The 23,906-nt window shown below is 41.8% G+C and overlaps 1 protein-coding gene across 1 annotated transcript; it reads left to right on the top strand.

Annotated features, from left to right (window-relative positions):
* The first annotated feature begins 334 nt into the window (after positions 1-334).
* tpcn3 (two pore segment channel 3) lies at positions 335-22,559 on the top strand. The gene is made up of 19 exons (NM_001141800.1): positions 335-697; positions 1,540-1,622; positions 1,917-2,031; positions 2,517-2,645; positions 3,846-3,962; positions 4,119-4,237; positions 9,978-10,079; positions 11,984-12,110; positions 14,458-14,662; positions 14,965-15,109; positions 16,789-16,974; positions 17,490-17,554; positions 18,714-18,801; positions 19,046-19,115; positions 19,802-20,021; positions 20,361-20,451; positions 20,782-20,895; positions 21,316-21,428; positions 21,790-22,559. The coding sequence occupies exons 1-19, from the start codon at positions 575-577 to the stop codon at positions 21,927-21,929; spliced, it is 2,352 nt and encodes a 783-aa protein (NP_001135272.1). The 5' UTR covers positions 335-574; the 3' UTR covers positions 21,930-22,559.
* Positions 22,560-23,906: the final 1,347 nt, after the last annotated feature.

The following is a 23,906-nucleotide window of genomic DNA, read 5'->3' as shown; positions in this document are numbered from 1 at the left end:
TCAATATGGGATGATAGCTTTCACCTGGATTCATCTGGTCAGTCTGTCATGGAAAGAGCAGGTGTTCCTAATGTTTTGTACACTGTGTATAGCATCAGTTTAACATCATGTTTTCTCTAATTCTCGTGCTGTACGGACCTTGAGTTCTCACATCCCAAGAGTTCGCACATTCTGGCAACTCTACTTATGTCATAACGTTTCCTTCCAGCGCGGTAGTCTCTCCTCCGCTATTTCCGCTAAAATTGTCACATGACAGATAAAAAATCCTTGCATAAAGCATTCCCTTCACAATCTTTCTGTTATCATTTAAAAAAAAGACAGTAGACTATTCAATCCTCCGATTACGACAGGAGGTCAAAATGTTAGCATGCCTTCAATTCGACAAGAATGTGTGATATTTGAGGAACGTATATGTAGCAGACGCAGTAACGTGCAAGAAAACAGGAGTTATAACAATTTGAGGGGGGGGGACGACTCCCAACTCAATCACGGGATATCCTGCTAACTTAACAGGAACGAATAGTTTATCTAGGCCTACGAAAGAGGAGAAAAGTACATTTTCAAGGGAAATGTAATGCTAAAAACAATGTCTGAACCAGATAAAAAGGAAATCACTCCAGAAGAGGCGCCGGAAAATGGAAAGAGCATAAGAAACAGTGGAAATGCATCTGAAACTGTGAACGGAAAGACAAAGGGTGTAAGTGATATTTTGTAGGATATTGCTGACGTATCACCTATCGGTGCTCCGTTACATTTCCAAGTCGATACATTATAGTATTTTCTTTCTGTCATTGTCTCATCACATAATCTCATACTTAAATTGTTTGCGTTCGTGCAAAGTACCGTATGTGCATAGTTTTATAAAGTTGCTCTGGGCTACTGTAGGCTGTATATTTTTTTAAATCATGATAATAATGCATGAAATAGTCATGCACCAACTATAGGCTCTCTTACTGGCATGGCAATAATCCGTTTTGTCACAGCCAACACACCACGCGTGTTTTCCTTTAACGTTTATATTATACATGTCATCAACATGTTTGTTTGCCTATATTGGGCGGAGCCTTTTCCCCTTGAAATTAGAATTTTGGTTCATTACACACTAACGTTACTTAATTATCTTCAGTTGATTGTGTTGCCTTGACACTTATCAGCCTATGTACATTATACATAGTCAATGTCCCTGTTTGCTTTAATGCTTTACTGACATCAAGGATCCCATGGATTCATATGATCATAAACTGTACCCATTGCATGACTTGACCAGTTGGATCACACACTTCATTTTTCATCCAGCGTCTGTATTTTTCAAGCGTCTTCGAGTGGTCGTGCTGACTTGGGATCCACAGTTTTACCTTTTTACATGGACAGGTGGGTGCTGATCCTAGATCAGCATTCCTCCCTTGAGACACTTTATACATATAATAAACCTATAGACCCTACTGTTTTGTATTATCTAGATACGGCTGTGATATACTAAAGCTTTTATTTGCATAGAGTATTCACAGGCTGCTTTTATTGTCTGTGGGGGTGTTCCAGGATTTTGACCTTGCAGCAGTGTACGTGTCAGACGCCCAGTATAACAGAAACATCTTTTTTGACACAACACCTCAAGCTATAAGGTAGGTAGAGATGGATATGTTTAATGATGTTAGGTTATAGTACCGGAGCATTCAACTGGTTGAATATATCGAAATAGACAGAGCGTGTAGAATAAATACAAATAGATATAATCTTGTCACTTGTAGCTTAAGGATAGCATTAAAGGTAGTCCTGCTATCATAGGCCGTATTTGTGCGTGTGTGTGAGGAACAGACAAAAAAAAAGAAGACGACCCTCTCTCTGACTATCTATGGTTGAAGATATTGGATGGTTCCGTTGAAATATGGATTCTGGTTGTTGCTTTTCTTCCACAGATTGTACTTGCTCTATAACCATTGGGGGTTCCAGATCCTGGTGTATGCCTTCATCCTAGTGGACCTGGCTTTGGCCATCTTTGAAGACCCAGCAGTTGTCCCTCTGCCAATATGGGTAGATATCCACAATGATATTCCTCTCAACTTGGTGCAATTCTCAGTCTTTTAAAACGCCAATGTTTTGGCCCAGAGATAATGAAGCATTCCAAGCGGTATGCAGGAATTTTTGTCTCTTGAAACCATTACTAATAACCCAGTTTCTTTAGGCTTGTTGTATTGCTTTTTTCATGTTTTAAATATATCCACAGTTGTCCGACAGTTGTATTATGTGTAGCACTGTGTGTGACCTCTGTTTTTTGATGAGAGTACCATGGTCGTGTTCATTAGGCCTAGGGAACATTGCAGAAATGTTCTGAAACTGAAATGTTCTCATTGGACAAGTTCATGTAGCCCCTCCTGTTTCAAAGCATTTTTTTCCCCTGTTTGCACCAAATTAACGCCACCCCCGGTCAAACTGGGTTGAATTGCTAACAATTGGTTGTGCATATGCACTCTTTTACTGAATTGATAGCAGGCACACATTGTTTTTGTCTCCCTCAGGTGACCTCAGTGATCGAGCTTGTCTGTCTGGCAGCCTTCACTGCTCGGCTCGTGCACTACGCCAAAGTCATTCCCCGGGAAAGGTTTTGGAAAGACCCCAAGAACATCTGCATCTTTGGCATCATTTTGGTAGGTGCGACTCAACTACTGCAATGGAATTATTTTTAGGTGCAGGAATAAAGCACAGGGGAACAGCAATATTCTGTGGACCTCTCATTTCTTATCTGTATTATTTTTCAGCCCAGCCCTGGTGTACTCAAGTTTAGGGAGTGCGTATTACCCTCATGTTCTTTAGTGGAATACAATATAGTACAATACAACTTTATTTGTCCAACTACTAAATCGGAAACTCATTGACTGTTCTGCTCTCTCCTACCTCTCCTCACAAGACATGAACACTAGGGTCATTGTGATCCAGTGCTTTTGATTCAGTATGCATATCTCTGTCTAGGTACAGGTACCTGAATAAACATTTTAATTTGTTAGAATGATTTTTATCCAGCGACAGCTTATACATGTTCTGTATATATGAACAATACTGGAATCAAACCCAAAAGCAAGGTATTGCTAACATGTATTAGTCTCGGTCGTTTAAAGAAATCGCTTACTACTTTGGCCAGGAAGGAATTGGGAAACCCACCCAGTGACTCAGTGTAGCAGCATTTGAAGGAACTGTATGACAAGTTGAGAATGTGCTGAGAAGTGCTTTGCACATTGTTCTGAAACAACCTTTAGCCCGAAGTTTCCCTGTGTCAGGGATTCTCAACTCCTAGTTACTTCCTAGTGTTAACGCTATGACTCAGTTTGATTCAGAATAAACAAATGAGTCATTTTGAATGCACTGTTGGACACCGCTAACTCCCGTATTGACCATGTATGCAAACATGTATTGATAGCGATAGATAGATATAGGTGGTAAAACATATTTCCATGTAAATTGTATGACTGGAGTGGTGTTGACTCTTGATTGAGCAGTGTGTGGAAAAGTGGAGCCCAATGTTGGAATGGGTCTAGCTTCAAGCAGCATGGCTGCTTGAAGCTAGACCCAATTCCAACTTCCAACACTGGGCTCCAATTTAGGAAGTTTGAGAATTGCTCTGAAATAATCCAAAATGCTGAATTGCAAATCAACCACTAGCCATTACACTCACCCGCTTCAGGATTGGATAGATGGAAACAATATGGCTACAATACAATTACCACACTAAATCTATACAATTTACTTTGAGTCGTTAGAAGTCGATTTGGAATTTAGCATACAACTTTGAATAGCTACTCCCAATATAATGAAAGAAACGGGGTAATAATTGACATTTTTCTCCTCCTCAGCTCTCTCTTGTTGACATGATCATTTATGGGGCGTTGAAAACCAGTGGTTTCTACGCTGTCCGCTGGTCGCGGGTACTGAGGCCCCTCCTACTGGTCAATATCACTGAGGGACGACAGGTAAAGTCTGTCTGTCACACACCATCTTCCCCCTGATTCAGAGAGTTTGGATTAAATGTGGAGGACACATTTCGGTTTAATGCATTCAGTTGTACAACTGACTAGGTATCCCCTTTCCCTTTCTGTCACTCAATCATTCTTTCTTCCTTCCTCTAGCTCCGGAGAGCGTTCCGAAGCATCCGGAACGCACTGCCTCAGATCCTCTATGTCTTCCTGCTCTTCATGTTCAGTGTGCTCATGTTCTCACTCATGGCCCTCAAACTCTTTGGGAAAAGGTAAGTCAGGATCAGGAATATCCTGTAGTCATATGGGCATGTCTGCCAGCATTGTAAAATCTAGAACAGGGGTGACCATGTTGTCTGCAGAGGCCTGGTCTGAATGCAGGCCTTTATTCCAGCCAAGCATTAACCCTAGGATGCATAGTAAACATGGTGCCACAAGAATGCATATGCTGGGGTCAAAATTACCCGATAATGTAATATCTGTGTTTTATTGATATGGGTCTGAAATATTATCCATTTTGTGGAACAGAATTATTTTGAGTGATGATTTGTACCTTTCAATTATTATTTTATTGTATAAAATGTTTTTAGTCGCTCTTCAACAGTTTGATACACATTTCAATGATAACATATTATGAAATTCCATAACGGATATTGAAAATATTAGCATATTTTTCTTACAATCAATCTTACATCAAAGTTTCACATTCAACCCTTTTAGTATGAAGAACAAAATAAAACCACCTAAGCATGTTTTATAATATTTCTAAACATTTATTTGAAAATCCAAAGTTCATCAATATAAATGACAACACTAACAATTATGAATTTAGAAAATATGAACACTAAAAGGAACAAAGTTTGTGTGTGTGTGATGCTTACTTATGCTGTCTTAGTCCATGCATTTGTTACAAACAACAAGCATGTGACTGTGCTCTTTGCAGACGGGTGTGTTCCACTGAGAACACCAGCAGCTGACTTTCCTATCCTTTGCGCTTGGGAAGAGCTGGCACCTGTTCCTCTTCTGGCCCTGGCTGCTCTGAGTGGTGGTGGCATGGCTCTCTTTCATCACCCCACAGCTTTCCGTTGCCTCAGTTCATCTGTGGTGATGGGAGAACCTTCCAGAAGGACAACCATCTCTGCAGCACCCTACCAATCAGGCCTTTTTATGGTAGAGTGGCCAGATGGAAGCCACTCCTCAGTAAAAGGCACATGACAGCCCGCTTGGAGTTTGCCAAAAGGCACCTAAAGGACTCTCAGACCATGAGAAACAAGATTCTCTGGTCTGATGAAACCAAGATTGAACTCATTGGACGGAATGCCAAGCGTCACGTCTGGAGGAAAGCTGCTCATCCACTGTGACGCAATCGCTGGGGATGAACCTTCCTCTACAGTTTGTTAGGAAAAGGTCGCACACATACCCGAAGGCTGCCAGGTGGTCCGTTGCCTCTCTGAACACTCTGGTCCTCTTGTCATCAAGCCTCAGGTATCGACTGATATCCTCATATCTTCCGAACCGACATGGTGGCCTTATACATTGCATTCTGCAGTGGATCCAAAAATAGCTCCTGTGTGGAGACATCCCACCTGTTCTCCATGCCGGAAAGGAGGGTTAAACCAATAAAGGCCTTTAGTTCCTCTTTGTTGACCTCTCTCCACTCTGTCCCTTTTGCTGTCAATCTTCTCCGGCCTTCTAAATTTGTACACTTTAGGACCTCCTCAATGATGTTGTCACTAATGGACAGCTCCCAGGCAACTTTTGGTGACACAACTGTTGACCCCGGCACAGGCCCTGGGCAGCTCCTCAGGATGTTATGGCTACTGGTCCTGCCTTTAGTGTGTGTGTGTGTGTGGGGGGGGGGGTCACTCCAGTAAGACCCCTTTTTACTCACTCCTCAGAGGAGGAGTCCTCCCCATCTGTAGAATCTTCTAGGACAGCTGGACTACCAGGTGCATCCACAACTCCAACTTTACCCACAGGCACATAGTCTGTGCCATCTGAATTGGATACCTCTGATTCTGAGTCAGAGGCACAAATGGCTTCCTCATCCAGCATCTGTAAAACCATTTTGCTTGTACAGTTGAAGTCGGAAGTTTACATACTTTTTTCCATCACTGTAAGTGTATTTGATCCCCTGCTGATTTTGTACGTTTGCCCACTGACAAGGAAATGATCGGTCTATAATTTTAATGGGTTTATTTGAACAGTGAGAGACAGAATAACAACAAAAAAATCCAGAAAAACACATGCCAAAAATGTTATTAATTGATTTCCATTTTAATGAGGGAAATAAGTATTTGGCCCCTCTGCAAAACATGACTTAGTACTTGGTGGCAAAACCCTTGTTGGCAATCACAGAGGTCAGACGTTTCTTGTAGTTGGCCACCAGGTCTGCACACATCTCAGGAGGGATTTTGTCCCACTTCTCTTTGCAGATCTTCTCCAAGTCATTAAGGTTTCGAGGCTGACGTTTGGCAATTCGAACCTTCAGCTCCCTCCACAGATTTTCTATGGGATTAAGGTCTGGAGACTGGCTAGGCCACTCCAGGACCTTAATGTGCTTCTTCTTGAGCACTCCTTTGTTGCCTCGGCCGTGTGTTTTGGGTAACTGTCATGCTGGAATACCCATCCACGACCCATTTTCAATGCCCTGACTGAGGGAAGGAGGTACATGGCCCCGTCCATCGTCCCTTTGATGCGGTGAAGTTGTCCTGTCCCCTTAGCAGAAAAACACCCCCAAAGCATAATGTTTTCACCTCCGTGTTTGACGGTGGGGATGGTGTTCTTGGGGTCATAGGCAGCATTCCTCCTTCTCCAAACATGGCGAGTTGAGTTGATGCCAAAGAGCTCCATTTTGGTCTCATCTGACCACAACACTTTCACCCAGTTGTTCTCTGAGTCATTCAGATGTTCATTGGTAAACTTCAGACAGGCATGTATATGTGCTTTCTTGAGCAGGGGGACCTTGCGGGCGCTGCAGGATTTCAGTCCTTCACGGCGTAGTGTGTTACCAATTGTTTTCTTGGTGACTATGGTCCCAGCTGCCTTGAGATCATTGACAAGATCCTCCCGTGTAGTTCTGGGGTGATTCCTCACCGTTCTCATGATCATTGCAACTCCACGAGGTGAGATCTTGCATGGAGCCCCAGGCCGAGGGATATTGACAGTTCTTTTGTGTTTCTTCCATTTGCGAATAATCGCACTGTTGTCACCTTCTCACCAAGCTGCTTGGCAATGGTCTTGTAGCCCATTCCAGCCTTGTGTAGGTCTACAATCTTGTCCCTGACATCCTTGGATGCTCTTTGGTCTTGGCCATGGTGGAGAGTTTGGAATCTGATTGATTGATTGCTTCTGTGGACAGGTGTCTTTTTATACAGGTAACAAACAGATTAGGAGCACTCCCTTTTAAGAGTGTGCTCCTAATCTCAGCTCGTTACCTGTACAAAAGACACCTGGGAGCCAGAAATCTTTCTAATTGAGAGGGGGTCAAATACTTATTTCCCTCATTAAAATGCAAATAAATTTATAACATTTTTGACATGTGTTTTTCTGGATTTTTTGTTGTTGTTATTCTGTCTCTCACTGTTCAAATAAACCTACCATTAAAATTATAGACTGATCATTTCTTTGTCAGTGGGTAAACGTACAAAATCAGCAGGGGATCAAATACTTGTTTCCCTCACTGTAGGTTGGAGTCATTAAAACTCATTTTTCAACCACTTCACACATTTCTTGTTAACAAACTAGTGTTGGCAAGTCGGTTAGGACATCTACTTTGTGTATGACACAATTAATTTTTCCAACAACTGTTTACAGACAGATTATTTCACTTATAATCTACCTGTATCACAATTCCAGTGGGTCAGAAGTTTACATACACTAAGTTGACTGTGTCTTTAAACAGCTTGGAAAATTCCAGAAAATGATGTCATGGCTTTAGAAGCTTCTGAAAGGCTAAATTACATCATTTGAGTCACTTGGAGGTGTACCTGTGGATACATTTCAAGGCCTACCTTCAAACTCGGTGCCTCTTTGCTTTTCATCATGGGAAAATCAAAAGTAATCCGCCAAGACCTCCATTGTAGACCTCCACAAGTCTGGTTCATCCTTGGGAACAATTTCCAAATGCCTGAAGGTACCATGTTCATCTGTACAAACAGTACGCAAGTATAAACACCATGGGACCACGTAGCTGTCATACCGCTCAGGAAGGAGATGCGTTCTGTCTCCTAGAGATGAACATACTTTGATGCGAAAAGTGCAAATCAATCCCAGAACAACAGCGAAGGACCTTGTGAAGATGCTGGAGGAAACGGGTACAAAAGTGTCTTTTTCCACAGTAAAACGAGTCCTATATCGACATAACCTGAAAGGCCGCTCAGCAAGGAAGAAGCCACTGCTCCAAAACCGCCATTAAAAAAGCCAGGCTACGGTTTGCAACTGCACATGGGGACAAAGATCGTACTTTTTGGAGAAATGTCCTCGGGTCCGATGGAACAAAAATAGAACTGTTTGGCCATAATGACCGTTATGTTTGGAGGAAAAGGGGGGTGGCTTGCAAGCCGAAGAACACCATCCCAACCGTGAAGCACTGGGGTGGCAGCATCATGTTGTGGGGGTGCTTTGCTGGGGGAGTTGTGAACTTCACAAAATAGATGGCATGCGGTGGGAAAATTATGTGGATATATTGAAGCAACATCTTAAGACATCAGTCAGGAAGTTAAAGCTTAGTCGCAAATGGGTCTTCCAAATGAACAATGACCCCAAGCATACTTCCAAAGTTCTGGCAAAATGGCTTAAGGACAACAAAGTCAAGGTCTTGGAGTGGCCATCACAAAGCCCTGATCTCAATCCTATAGAACATTTGTGGACAGAGCTGAAAAAGCGTGTGAGAGCAAGGAGGCCTACAAACCTGACTCAGTTACACCAGCTCTGTCAGGAGGAATGGGCCAAAATTCACCCAACTTATTGTGGGAAGCTTGTGGAAGGCTACCCAAAACGTTTGACCCAAGTTAAACAATTTAAAGGCAATGGTACCAAATACTAATTGAGTGTATGTAGACTTCTGACCCACTGGGAATGTGATGAAATAAATAAAAGCTGAAATAAATCATTCTCTCAACTATTATTCTGACATTTCACATTCTTAAAATAAAGTGGTGATCCTAACAGGGACTTTTTACTTGGATTAAATGTCAGGAATTGTGAAACTGAGTTTAAATGTATTTGGCTAAGGTGTATGTAAACTTCTGACTTCAACTGTATGTCTGTCAACATTCTTATGAGCCTCCTTATGAAACTGCTTTTACTCAATGAGTTAAAAAGGAGAAATGAGAACGGTGATTAATGAACATTTAAAAACAAGATATTTTATTAATTACTTCGATTTTTATTGTTGTAACAAAGAAAAGTCAGTTTGACGAGTGCAATGCAGTGGATTCCATAGGAAATACTTATGGGTCATATTTGAGGGTAGGGGGAAGGGAAGCAAAAACTCTTTTTACTTAAAAAAATAGAAATTAAAAAACAAAACTAGGGTTAACAAATCTGATTCAACTCATATTCTATCAAGCCTTTTATTAGTTGAATCAGGCGTGTTCATGCTGGGTTGGAACAAAAGCCTGCACCCATGCTGGTCTGGTATAGTTAGCAAGCAAAGAATTACTACCAAATGCGTAGCACTTCATAAAGTTGCTCTGAAAACTACCGTAGTTGCCTCTATAAGAGAAGGTCTAGAATCAGCTTTTCTATCCCAATTCCCAAACCTAATCTTAGCCCCTCAGAGCACTGCTTTTCTTTCTGATGGTTATGTCATCCTACACCGTCCTTGTGTAGGGTTAGTAGAGGACATCCATCCATACTTCCTGTTTACAAAGAGGGAGGGTGCTAGGATCAAGTTGCCCTTAGACACTCATCCAGGCTCATTTCTGTAAAGTTTTTTTGTTGTGGGGGGGGGGAGCATTGTTGTTGGACATAATGCAAACCACATTTGTGCTGCTGATTCCTCCCTAGGGGCCTTAAAACAATAGAGGGACGCCCCTATTTCACCAACTATCTGGAGATTGTCTTTGATCTCTATGTCCTAGTCACAACTGCCAACAGCCCGGATATCATGTGAGTACCCTGGATACGTTATCCAACCATATTCCATATGACTTTTATTATGACTTTATTGTGATTTATTTTTATGAAATCTAGTAAGTTTTGAATTATTTTTAAAGCTAGAATGCTTAATTGAAAAAATAACATCTGGCACCCCACCTCTGTTTTGGTAAAAGCTTAGGGATGAGCTTGGAGAAATGTAACCACTGTCAAATTCATAGACACAGCTATGGATGCAAGGGATGACCATCCACTATATCACAAATATATAGTTTTAACCATGTTTGAGGATAGACAGACAGTGTTTGTTTACATTGTTTTTACTCTAATCTTATATTTTGGGTTCTGATGGAGTATGACATTTGGACTGAGCTCATGAGGCATTTATCAGTTATTCTTTAAGAATCAATGGGTATTTATCGTTCATTTATAAGTCAGAAAATGGATGTAGCATTTAAGGATTCTAGCTTTAACCTCTCTTGGGTAGGGGGCAGTATTTTAACGGCCGGATGAAAAACCGACCCAAATTAAACGGCCTACTACTCGGGCCCAGGAACTCGAATATGCATATTATTAGTAGATTTGGATAGAAAACACTCTGAAGTTTCTAAAACTGTTTGAATGATGTCTGTGAGTATAACAGAACTCAGATGGCAGGCAAAAATATGCGAAAAATCCAACCAGGAAGTGGGAAATCTGGTTCTTGTAGTCTTTTTTCAAGTCATTGCCTATCTAACACACAGTGACTTAGGGTTAATTTTGCACTTCCTAATGCTTCCACTAGATGTCAACAGTCTTTAGAAAGTTGTTTGAGGCATCTATTGTGAACAGAGAGTGGACAAAGGAAGTTGGAAGTTGTTGACTCAGGAAAGCACATGAGTTCATTGGCGCGCATTCACGTGAGCGGTAGCTGTGTTCCAAAACGTTTTTCAAGACATTGGAATCGTCCGGTTGGAATATTATTGAAGTTCTAAGTTAAAAAGGCCCTAAAGATTGATGCTATACAACGTTTGACATGTTTGAAAGAATGTAAATATAACTTTTTTTGACTTTTCGTCGTGACATTTTGGCTGCGCTTCCTACACTTGGAGTAGCTTACTGAACGCGCAAACAAGGAGGTATTTGTACATAAATTATGGACTTTATTGAACAAAACAACATTTATTGTGGACCTGGGATTCCTGTAAGTGCCTTCTGATGAAGATCATCAAAGGTAAGTGAATATTTCTAATGCTATTTATGATTTTAGATGACTCCAAAATGGCGGGTATCCGTATTTTGTTTTTAGTTGATAGGAATGGAACCCGGTGTGGTCGTCTGCTGCAGTAGCCCATCCGTGACAAGAACCCATACATTTTGCGTTCCCGAGATGCCGTTCTGCACACCACTGTTGTACTGCGCCGTTATTTACCTGTTTGTGGCTGGATGCACCATTCTCGGTAAACCCTAGACACTATCGTGCGTGAAAAGCCCAGGACGACGGACATTTCTGAGATACTGGAACCGTCGCACCTAGGACTGACGATCATACCACGTTCAAAGTCGCTTAAGTCACTAGTTTTGCCATTCTAATGTTCAATCGAACAGTAACTGAATGTCTCTGCCTGTTTGCCTGCTTGATATAGTAAGCCACGGCCACTTGACTCCCTGTCTGTAGGAGCGAACCATTTCTGTGAAAGGGTGGTGTACCTAATAAACCTACAACAATTTTGCTGGGAGTAGATTATACTTGCAATGATGGTGATACGAGTTGGGTTTTGCCTACTGAAGTTGAATAAACTGGTTGTTAGTCGCTCTGGATAAGAGTGTCTGCTAAATGACTAAACTGTAAAATATCACAAGTAATTTAATTGTTTAATCTTTAATATACAGACACTTACGTGGACAAATATTTTTGTCTTTATTTCCCTACGTAGGATGCCAGCGTACAACTTCAGCGTTTTCTTTGCCGTGTTCTTCATCACCTATATCCTCATCAACACCTACATCTTCATGTCAGTGTTCTTGGCGGTCGTGTACAACAACTACAAAAAGTACCTGAAGGTAGAGTGGGTGGACAAGACAATGATATAAGCAATTTCTTTGCAGATTTGCTCCTTTTGTTGGTTCTGATATGGTTTGTTTCATTCTGTGTAGAGCGTGTCTGAATGAGCTAGTTGAACGTCACATAACTTTCATAGGTTGTTACTTAAAGGTAGCTATTTTGAGTGTTTTTGTGTTATGAAATTCAATATAGGTGACTTTAAAACGTAAGTAGCCTTGGCTTGTGTGAGATGGAATGGCTCATGGGAGCAGGAGCCTATCTCCTGTTTCTGTAGCTTAAGGCAGCTACACCCTCCAAGAAAGAATGCTAGTCTATCGCAGGGCCTTACCCTCAAATCTCCTTAATGCTAAGTGCCAAGCAGAGATCCACCAGTTCCCATTTTTACAGTCTTTGGTATGACTCCGCCGGTCATCGAATTCCTAACCTTCCAATCTCAGGGAGGACACTCTAACCACAAGCCCGCTGAGTTGGTGAGAAAAGTGAGCGGCTGATAATTGTGTGGTGTCTAAAAGGACTCATTTATGATACACTGCTCAAAAAAATAAAGGGAACACTTGAACAACACATCCTAGATCTGAATGAAATAAATAATCTTATTAAATACTTTTTTCTTTACATAGTTGAATGTGCTGACAACAAAATCACACAAAAATAATCAATGGAAATCCAATTTATCAACCCATGGAGGTCTGGATTTGGAGTCACACTCAAAATTAAACTGGAAAACCACACTACAGGCTGATCCAACTTTGATGTAATGTCCTTAAAACAAGTCAAAATGAGGCTCAGTAGTATGTGTGGCCTCCACGTGCCTGTATGACCTCCCTACAATGCCTGGGCATGCTCCTGATGAGGTGGCGGATGGTCTCCTGAGGGATCTCCTCCCAGACCTGGACTAAAGCATCCGCCAACTCCTGGACAGTCTGTGGTGCAACGTGGCGTTGTTGGCTGGAGCGAGACATGATGTCCCAGATGTGCTCAATTGGATTCAGGTCTGGGGAACGGGCGGGCCAGTCCATAGCATCAATGCCTTCCTCTTGCAGGAACTGCTGACACACTCCAGCCACATGAGGTGTAGTATTGTCTTGCATTAGGAGGAACCCAGGGCCAACCGCACCAGCATATGGTCTCACAAGGGGTCTGAGGATCTCATCTCGGTACCTAATGGCAGTCAGGCTACCTCTGGCGATCACATGGAGGGCTGTGCGGCCCCCCAAAGAAATGCCACCCCACACTATGACTGACCCACCGCCAAACCGGTCATGCTGGAGGATGTTGCAGGCAGCAGAACGTTCTCCACGGCGTCTCCAGACTCTGTCACGTGCTCAGTGTGAACCTGCTTTCATCTGTGAAGAGCACAGGGCGCCAGTGGCGAATTTACCAATCTTGGTGTTCTCTGGCAAATGCCAAAAGTCCTGCACGGTGTTGGGCTGTAAGCACAACCCCCACCTGTGGACGTCGGGCCCTCATACCACCCTCGTGGAGTCTGTTTCTGACCGTTTGAGCAGACACATGCACATTTGTGGCCTGCTGGAGGTCATTTTGCAGGGCTCTGGCAGTGCTCCTCCTTGCGCAAAGGCGGAGCTAGCGGTCCTGCTGCTGGGTTGTTGCCCTCCTACGGCCTCCTCCACGTCTCCTGATGTACTGGCCTGTCTCCTGGTAGCGCCTCCATGCTCTGGACACTACGTTGACAGACACAGCTAACCTTCTTGCCACAGCTCGCATTGATGTGCCATCCTGGATGAGCTGCATTACCTGAGCCACTTGTGTGGGTTGTAGACTCCGTCTCATGCTACCACTAGAGTGAAAGCACCGCCAGCATTCAAAAGTGACCAAAACATCAGCCAGGAAGCATAGGAACTGAGAAGTGGTCTGTGGTCTCCACCTGCAGAACCACTCCTTTATTGGGGGTGTCTTGCTTATTGCCTATAATTTCCACCTGTTGTCTATTCCATTTGCACAACAGCATGTGAAATTTATTGTCAATCAGTGTTGCTTCCTAAGTGGACAGTTTGATTTCACAGAAGTGTGATTGACTTGGAGTTACATTGTGTTGTTTAAGTGTTCCCTTTATTTTTTTGAGCAGTGTATAACCCTCTCATCACTTTCCCTAGGTGAGTGTTTGTAGTCTAAAGTATGCTTTCCTTGATCTTCACTGATCTGAGGTTGTAGGTCAAGTGAAGTCACTTCACCCATGTGCTTTGTGGTGAAGTTTCCTCTAGATACAGGTCTAGGATCCCCTCCCCTAATCCTAACCTCAACCATTTGTGGGGAAAATGCTAAACTGAGCCAAGATCAGCGTCTACGGGCGACTTCATCCTACTCCTATCCTATGTACCCAATCAGGAAGAAGTACGGAAGCTCGTCAGGGCCAAGAGGCACAAGATGGTGCGTGCCTTCGGCGTGCTGCAGGAGAGGAAGGGAGAGGAGGAGCCTGTGGTAAGCCAGGCCTGTTGGAACCAGCTTGTGCGGCTGGTCCAGCCGGACATCAGCAACGCCCACAGGGAGCTGCTGTGGAGCGTCTCCGACGACAACAACAAAGGCTGCATAGGTGAGTGGTTGGAGTCTACTTCACACAGAGACCCACACAAAGCTGTGTTACATGCTGAGTAAATTGCAGATGGACCTGGATAGGTGTTTAATATGTCAGCTAACATCCACATCATATGATATAGCCATTTGAAGCCCGAATTCCCAGTCACTGACATGGTACACAACCATTACTTCATGCAATGCAACACCTGCAATGTAGTTACCCTGGAACGCGACCGTAGTGTTACCCAAGATGACCAATGCAGCACCTGCTTTGAGCTGAAGCCTTAATTCATTTCATCCGTCCATCCACCTGTGCAGGGAAAGTGGCATTTGTTCAGCTTGCGGACCTCCTGAACATCCAGGTGATCATGATGAAGTCACGGCCTCACCCCCTCAAGACATGGCTCCCCTCTCTCTATCTCTCCTCCCCCAGTCGTTTCGTCTGCCGCATGGTCCAGCACAGGTGAGTGCAGCCAATGAGTGTAGACGTTACTCAGCAGACGTACAGGGAAGAGGTTTGGGGGAGCGTGTGAAAGTATCTGAAAGTAGACAGTGCCTTCGGAAAGTATTCAGACCCCTTGACATTTTCCACATTTTGTTAGGTTACAGCCTTATTCTAAATTGTATTCTATTGTTTTGTTTTCTTCAATCTACACACAATACCCCATAATGACAAGGCAAAAACAGGTTTTTAGAAATGTTTGCTAATTTATTAAAAGTAAATCACATTTTACATAAGAATTCAGACCTTTTACTCAGTACTTTGTTGAACCACCTTTGGCAGCAATTACAATCTTGAGTCTTCTTGGGTATGACACTACAAGCATGGCACACCTGTATTTGGGAAGTTTCTCCCATTCTTCTCAAGCTCTGTCAGGTTAGATGGGGAGCATAGCTGCACAGCTATTTTCAGGTCTCTCCAGAGATGTTAAAGTCTGGGCTCTGGCTGGGCCACTCGAGGACATTGAGACTTGTCCCGAAGCCACTCTTGTGTTGTCTTAACTGTGTGCTTAGAGTCGTTGTCCTGTCGAAGGTGAACCTTTGCCCCCATCCGAGGTCCTGAGTGATCTGGAGAAGGTTTTCATCAAGGATCTCTCTACTTTGCTCCGTTAATCTTTGCCTCGATCCTGACTAGTCTCCCAGTCCCTGCCACTGAAAAACACCCCCACAGCATGATGCTGCCACCACCGTGGTTCACCGTAGGGATGATGCCAGGTTTCCTCCAGATGCATTCAGGCCAAAGAGTTGAATTTTGGTTTCATCAGACCAGAGAATCTTGTTTCTCAAGCTCAGAGTCTTTAGGTGCCTTTTGGCAAACTCCAAGCGGGCTGTTATGTGCCTTTTACGGAGGACTGGCTTCCTTCTGGCCACTCTACCATAAAGACCTGATAGGTGGAGTGCTGCAGAGATGGTTGTCCTTCTGGAAGGTTCTCCCATCTCCACAGAGGAACTCTAGAGCTCTGTCAGTGTGAGAAGGTTCTTGGTCACTTACCTGGCGAAGGCCTTTCTCCCCCGATTGCTCAGTTTGGCCGGGCGGCCAGCTCTAGGAAGAGTCTTGGTGGTATATAACTTCTTCCATTTTTAAGAATGGTGGAGGCCACTGTGTTCTTGAGGACCTTCAATGCGGCAGACATTTTGTGGTACCCTTCCCCAGATCTGTGCCTCGACACAATCCTGTCTCGGAGCTCTACGGACAATTTCCTTTGACCTTATGGCTTGGTTTTTGCTCTGACATGCACTCTCAACTGTGGGACCTTATATAGACAGAAGTGTGCTTTTCCAAATCTTGTCCAATCATTTAAATTTAACACAGGTGGACTCCAATCAAGTTGTAGGAACATCTCAAGGATGATGAATGGAAACAGGATGCACCTGAGCTCAATTTCGAGTCTCATAGCAAAGGGTCTGAATACTTATGTAAATAAGGTATTTCTGATTTTTATTTTTAATAAATGTGCTTTGTCATTATGGGGTATTGTGTGTAGATTGAGGATTTGTATGTATTTAATCCATTTTAGAATACGGCTGTAACGTAACAAAATGTGGAAAAAGTCAAAGGGTCTGGATACTTTCCCAAGGCACTGTATATCCTTGTGTTGTTTTCCGTGTGTGTGTGTGTGTGTGTGTGTGTGTGATATCCAGGGCGTTCATGTACACCTACGACCTCATCATCCTGATTAACGCGGTGTTCATCGGCCTGGACGAGGAGGACCCGCTGATAGCCAACGTAGAGTGGGCTTTCCTGGTTCTCTATCTCCTAGAGATCCTCCTCAAACTGTACAGCTTCGAACCGCGCGCCTTCTTCTCCAGACACCAGTTCTGGAACTGGTGAGAAGCCCAAGCATTTTCGTCCGGTTACGCGGGCAGCGATTTAAGCCTAGTCCTGGACTAAAAAGCGTGCTTACTGAAGAATCTCCATTGAGCTTGCTTTCTAATCCAGGACAAAACTCAATCTTAATCTGGGAAACCAACCCCTTATGGAGCCAGTAGTAGTATACATAGTATAATTTGTTGTTTTCCCTTCAAATACTTTAAGCGTTTTGAGGGTCTGCACTTTTTTGACTGTTCCATTGTGTCAGGCAAGCTCAATCAAGCACGGCTAAAGTTGAAAGAAAGAAAACCAGTACTATTTCAACCCAGGTCTGCTCAATATTAGAAGCAAAGTTTTATGTTTTCCTTACTCCATGTAGATGCAGCATCTCTAATTCTGTGACCAAGGCTTGCGTACTTAAGTGGTACTAGCTGATTAGGTATATGATGATTGAATTGCAATGAAAGGAGACCGTTTCTGCTTCGGTTTAATTACTTGTGTAGTAATATCTTCCTCACCACTATGCACACAGGTTTGACACCATCATTGTCATCACTGCCTTGATTGCTATGATCATCAATTCAGCACTGAAATTATGTAAGTAAAACCTAAATCTGTGTTAGGGAAGGGAAAAGGGATATCTAGTCCGGTCTTCGACATTTAACCCAAACCCTCTGAATCGAGGGGGGGGCTGCCTTAATTGACATCCATGTTATCGACGCCCAGTGGAGAAGTGTACTGCTACATATCTTTAAGTTTGAAGATTCAAAACCAAAATGGGCCATGTTCCTGGACACAGACTAAACATAGTCCTGTGTTAGAATTCCATTAGATTCTCCATTGAGCATGCTTTTTATTCCAGGATTAGGCATAATCTGTGTCCGGGGAAACCTGCCCAATATGTCTTTAAATCTAGCACGTTGTGTTATCGATGACTTCCACTCTTTACTCACAAACAGTAAATTATTGTTTCTTTGTTATTTTTCTTTAAGGGCTCAGCAGCAGTGTGCCTACATTTCAGATTGTAGTCCACCATGCCATTTGAGAACTTTTACTGTTATTGTTTATATTAAGGCAAATACAATATCCAAATTTATTGTCCATTTTTGTCTGCGGTTTGCTGTTCCTCATGAGCCACCCTCTGATGGCGGCTCATTGTTAATGCTGGCTGCTGTTGACATTGAGCTAACATTGGTGTTTTACGTTATTTCAACGCTGTGCTGGCTGTGGGAAGCAGGAGTGGAAGGTCACCTATAGTAAGCCTCTCATTGGTTTGTTGGAGTCATCCTACTGTTTCTGTTGCCCATAGCTCTTTGACCTTTTCATGTATTATTTTAAACCTATTGAATGAGGGGTCATTGTTATGTTTCATTTTTTAAAATGAGCAAAAGTACAATGAAAGATAAAATAGTACTTTTATTCATGTTTTTTTTCTGTTTTATTGATGACTTCTGATAGATACTCATGAATTAAATTATTGAAAAATCAGTATAGTATATAATGACATTGGTAGTGGGTGGCATACATTGGCGATGGATGAGGTGTTTCCTACTTTGAGGAGCTTGTTGAAAAGCGCTATAAATCAAACATCTGCTTCCTATGTTGACTTGGGATGCTGCTTATTTTCTTTGTGTCCTTTCTTTCTTTATGCTATCGATGGTGCCCTCTTGCAGCATAGAACACATGCATGTAAAATGATTTAGCCCTCCGAGTCTGCCTGGCGTTCATGTTGTGGTGTTCATGTGTTTTGTCCCAGCTGGAGGCTACACCAGCCGTCAGATCCTGGACATTGTGTTCATCCTGCGCATCCTGAGGCTCATACGAGTGGTGGACAATATCAAAAGGTTAGGAGGTCAAAGACTTCCATTTCCTGTATGAGCAGTGTCTGGTGTGTGTGTGTGCTTCAAAATTAAGATGTGAAACATTATCAAACCGTTTCCCTTAACTACCAGAGCTAGTATCTGCAGTAGCTACTGTGACCAAATGAATTTGCAGAAAGACCTATACAAGTCAGATATGGTTGATTTTTGATATTCTCATTCATAGACTTGGATGTGGAACTCTTCCTGATGTTCTTTCTCCCCTCAGGTTCCGTGCCATCATCAACACCCTCATCAAGATTGGACCAACAATACTCACATTCGGACAGCTCATTGTCGTAAGTTGTTAGTGTGTAGTTAAGTTAAATTACACCAAGAAGTTATTGTGTTTATTTATGGACCAAAGTGTGACCCTATTCCTGCATATTGAGCTTAAAGTGCCAATCAGGATAACAAAGTGTACTCCCCTCCACTGTTTCACTAAAAAGCTGAGGGATGGGGCTGGAGAAGTCTAACCTCTCTCAAATTCATAGAAAAGCTATGAATGCAAGGACTGACCATCCATGAAATTGTAATTATAGTTGTAACCATGTTTTGAGCCTATATGGTGTTTTACATTTACTTTGTTTACAAACATTGGAGTAAAACAAGCTTATATTTTGGGTTCAGTTGAACTAAACTCATGAGATTGACACTTGTAAGGGATATCCGATGATTTCAAAGGTCAAGATGAATCCAATTCCCAATCTATCAGCTACGTATATCTAGCTATATGCCTCAACCCTAAATGAATGGAAAAGATAAGGACTACAATTGTTGTGCTTATGTCGTCTGTTCATTTTGGAGTATGCCATACAGCTGGATCTACAAATTAGATGGTCTTGGTCATTGACTCATATTTAAATTACACTGTATTATGATGTCTGAAAACATCAGACAGTTGATTGGAATGAAATATCCCTCTATGTTATCCTTTGTTGCAACTGATTGATTGACTGCATAGTTGTCCCATTATATTTTTCAGGTGGTCTATTACATATTTGCCATGGTGGGAATGGAGCTGTTCAAAGGGAAAATACGCTTTTTCGAGGCCAACTCCACTGATCCGGATAAGGCATTCTGTGGAAACCCTCTGCTCAAAAACTCAGTGTTCGCCAAGCACAACTACTGCAAGAACAACTTTAACAACGTAATTTCCTCTTTTATTCTGTTACTGGAACTCACCGTGGTCAACCAGTGGCATGATATCCTTTTCAAAGCTTGGGAAAATACAGATATTAAGCTAAAACCAATACTTTTTATGTACTCTTGTGAAAATGTTGCTCCAAGATAGAAATCTAGTATTGTAATGTACAGTAAGCAGTGGTCACTGACTAAAACTTTACTTTAGGTTAGTGTGTAGAGGGTTAAAAATGAGATGAAATTGCACTAACTCCTTTTTCTTTACTAAACAGTCTTCATAGCTTATTTTAGGATCCAGACAACTGGGTAATTTCTCAGTGTTTCTCAAAGTTGCCAGGCTAACTTGACCACTCAGTGAAGAATTGTTACTATTTTATTATTTTCTTTAATGTCGGTCCCACTGCTGTCCAGCGGTTTCACCGCGGTCACTCACATCTCAGCCAGGATGTTCTTCGTCCTCTTCCACATTGTAGTTGTCATCATCATTATCAAGTAAGAACAAGTCTCCTTTGAAATACTGAGAACCAAACAAACTTTTCTCAATGATACTCTATTGCTGAATTACAAATCGACCCCTAGCTCCTACCTTCAGGCACTACTGTAGGATTAGACAAGTTTAAACAATATGGTAATAACTTCACTTTATCTTTTGATTGACTTGGTGGAATGTCCTCCATATTACTTATACCAATGTAATAGTTTCAGATCTGCAGGAGTGCCTAGGGGGTAGTGATAGGAATCAATTTGGAACTCAGCATAGTATGACTCGGTATTTGAGAACTCTTTATGAGAATTGAGTATCACATGCTTTTTTTCCCTCAGTATTTTCATTGCTTTCGTCCTGGAAGCCTTCTTCGTGGAGTACACCGTAGACCAAAGTAACCTACAATCCTCTCTGGAAAAGAAAATTGAGGAGCTGGAATTGGGCGTCAAACAGTACGTGCCTGATAGTTTTGCAATTAGAGAAGAATAATTTTTTTATGCCATGGGGTGGGCTTGATTTCCTATTGAGTCAGAGGGGTGAAAGTGTAGCATGCATCATTTCCTGTAGCCATGAGTCATGTTCCAAGCTAAACCACATACCGTATTCATGATGCACTGCCTTAAAATAAAGGGTTTGCTAATTGCTTATTGGCCAGTAGATGTGGCAGACTGGGGAATGTTCAGTGAGGTGAAATATTCAGAGTTCCACATAGAAATGTGATGAATTGATACAATTTCCTATTCAGCATGACAATCATAGCTGCTCAATCTATGCAAAACATTTCAGAACATCAGAACGTTCTGTAATGATGTATCCTCCTGAACAGCCATGTTTATCTTGATTTCGTTGTGCTTTCTCTTTGTGCCAATCAGAGAGAAACTGGATGGAAACTTGGTGGATGCCATGGAAACGAACGACAATGATATGGGCAACTCTCAGTCGACCAAGGAAAAACCTGCACTCATGTTCAAGATCGCCTGTAAAAGTAAGCTTTGAGGAGAATTCATTGTAGCACTGTCTGAATCACCTGTATGGTGGTATGATACATTTTATACCTTGGAAATCTATTAACGTGTATGGAAATATATGCAAATGGAAATTCATGCATTTTAAAATATTATGGCTGCTATAATGTGTTGTGTATTCTGAATGCACATTGAATCATCATAGTTATGTGATGAATTATGATTTACTACCTTGAAAAGGGTTATCAAAAACCTGTGTTTTCAATAGGAAAATGTAAATCTGCGTTTTTGTTAGACAAGTTCAGGTAGTAGTCTACCTGAATAGGACCTTCCCTTTTAACCATCTGTACTGACCTCAGCTTTCTGCCTGCTTCCTCCCAGGATACAAAACCGTGGATGGTTTGTTACAGAGGATGTTTGAGGCGGACCTAGACCCAGAGGATTTTGCGGAAGACGATGATTTCGATCCCAATAACCCATCAAATCTGAACTTCCCAAATCCAAACTTTGATTCTGTATAGCCGTGGTCAGAAAGGGAATAAATACACAAATACTCTAATTTAGCTTTCTGTTTTTGTACTGGAATGCCTTATCATAAAAAATACTATATTTTATGAAATATTTCTAGAGGTTTATGTAAAACAAACACTTTAAACGGGTAACATTCCTCAATGTGATATTTAGCTAGCTATTTTCTTTCATTTACTTATTTGTGTACATCTCTTGACAACACAATCCACATTCATCAAAAATGAGATTGTATTCTTGTTTGAGTATAGATTATCAAATGCTGTTTGATTATCTCTATCATGAAGGGAAAACTGAAATGATATAAAATGAAATATCTACTGAGGTAATTTGCTGCAGCATAAAAGGTTTCTATTGGGAATTCTGACTCAAATACAGACTTTACTCATTTATTTTTACTTTATTTATATTGTCATTTATGCAAAGTTTCCCGGATACAGATCAGGACTTCTACTGGACTAAAAAGCATGTTCAATGCAGAATCTCAATTGTTTAATCTGTGTCCAGGGAAGAAGCCCTCGAAGTTCAGTCACATCTAACCAACCTTCGATACAACCATTACTCTGTAGGCCTATGTACATGATTATTTCTCTATTAATAAAGCATACCAGCTAAGGGTTAAATGCCTTTCTTGTGATGTATTATGTGCAGCCAAACTAACCAAGCATTAATTTACCAGAGACTGGTTTGCTCTGACATCAGTACAGCCACTTTCTTCACTTTTTCAAGTAAGCTTTGGCCGTTTGGTGCATAGCCTACCCTACCTGACACCGTACAGAGATTATTATGATTGGATAGCTACAGTGCCTTCAGAAAGTATTCACACCCCTGAGCTTGTTCTACTTTTGTTGTGTTTACAGGCAATACAAAAAAAATGTCACTGGCCTACACACAATGCATTATGGGGTATTTTTACTAATTCATAAATGAAAAGCTAAAATGTCTTGAGTCAAGTATTCAATCCCTTTGTTATTGCAAGCCTATTCAAGTTCAGGAGTAAAAATATATTTAACATGTCACAAATTGCATGGACTCCGTATGCAATAATAGTGTTAACATGATTTATTTAAATGACTACCTTGTCACTACCCCATACATGCAATTATCTGTAAGGTCCCTCAGTCGAGCAGTGAATTTCAACCACAAAGACCAGGGAGGTTTTCCAATGCCTCACAAAGGACACCTATTGGTAGATGGGTAAACTATATAAAAAAGCAGACGGTGAATATCCATTTGAGCATGGTGAAGTTATTAATTACACTTTGGATGATGTATCAATACACCCACTTACTACAAAGATACAGACGTCCTTCCTAACTCAGTTGCCGGAGAGGAAGGAAACCGCCAACAGTTAGAGTTTATTGGCTGTGATAGTAAACTGAATGGATCAACAACATTGTAGTTACTCCACAACACTAACCGAATTGGCAGAGTGAAAAGGAAGCCTGTACAGAGAAAATATTCCAAAACATGCATCCTGTTTGCAGCAAGGCACTAAAGTAATACTGCAAAAAATGTGGCAAAGCAGTTAACTTTTTGTCTTGCATATAAAGTATTATGTTTTGGGATAATCCAATACAACACATTACTGAGTAGCATTCCACATATTTTCAAGCATAGTGGTGACTGTGTCATGTTATGGTTATGCTTGTAATCGTTAAGGACGGGAGTTTTTAGGATGAAAAAGAAATGGAATGGAGCTAAGCACAGACAAAATCCTAGAGGAAAAAATGGTTCAGTCTGCTTTCCACCAGACACTGGGAGATGAATTCACCTTTCAGCAGGACAATAACCTAAAACACAAGGCCAAATATACACTGGAGTTGCTTACCAAGAAGAAAGTGTATGTTCCTGAGTGGCCCAGTTACAGTTTTCACTTAAAGCTTCTTAAATCTATGGCAAGACCTGAAAATGGTTGTCTAGCAATGATCAACAATCAATTTGAAAGAGCTTGAAGTATTTTGAAAGGA

The sequence above is a fragment of the Salmo salar genome, chromosome ssa12 (assembly GCF_905237065.1).
Source record: "Salmo salar chromosome ssa12, Ssal_v3.1, whole genome shotgun sequence".
In the NCBI taxonomy this organism is placed as follows: domain Eukaryota; kingdom Metazoa; phylum Chordata; class Actinopteri; order Salmoniformes; family Salmonidae; genus Salmo; species Salmo salar.
The sequence above is the reverse complement of the archived record's forward strand: the minus strand, read 5'-3'. Positions and strand labels throughout refer to the sequence as shown.

Excerpts from the sequence above, each read along its gene's own strand:
- tpcn3 (NM_001141800.1), top strand. The coding sequence starts at position 575 with ATGCTAAAAACAATGTCTGAACCAGATAAAAAGGAAATCACTCCAGAA. Across the intron at positions 4,238-9,977 it reads CTCAAACTCTTTGGGAAAAG|GGGCCTTAAAACAATAGAGG; the intron begins GTAAGTCAGGAT and ends ATTCCTCCCTAG. Across the intron at positions 15,110-16,788 it reads TGCCGCATGGTCCAGCACAG|GGCGTTCATGTACACCTACG; the intron begins GTGAGTGCAGCC and ends TGTGATATCCAG.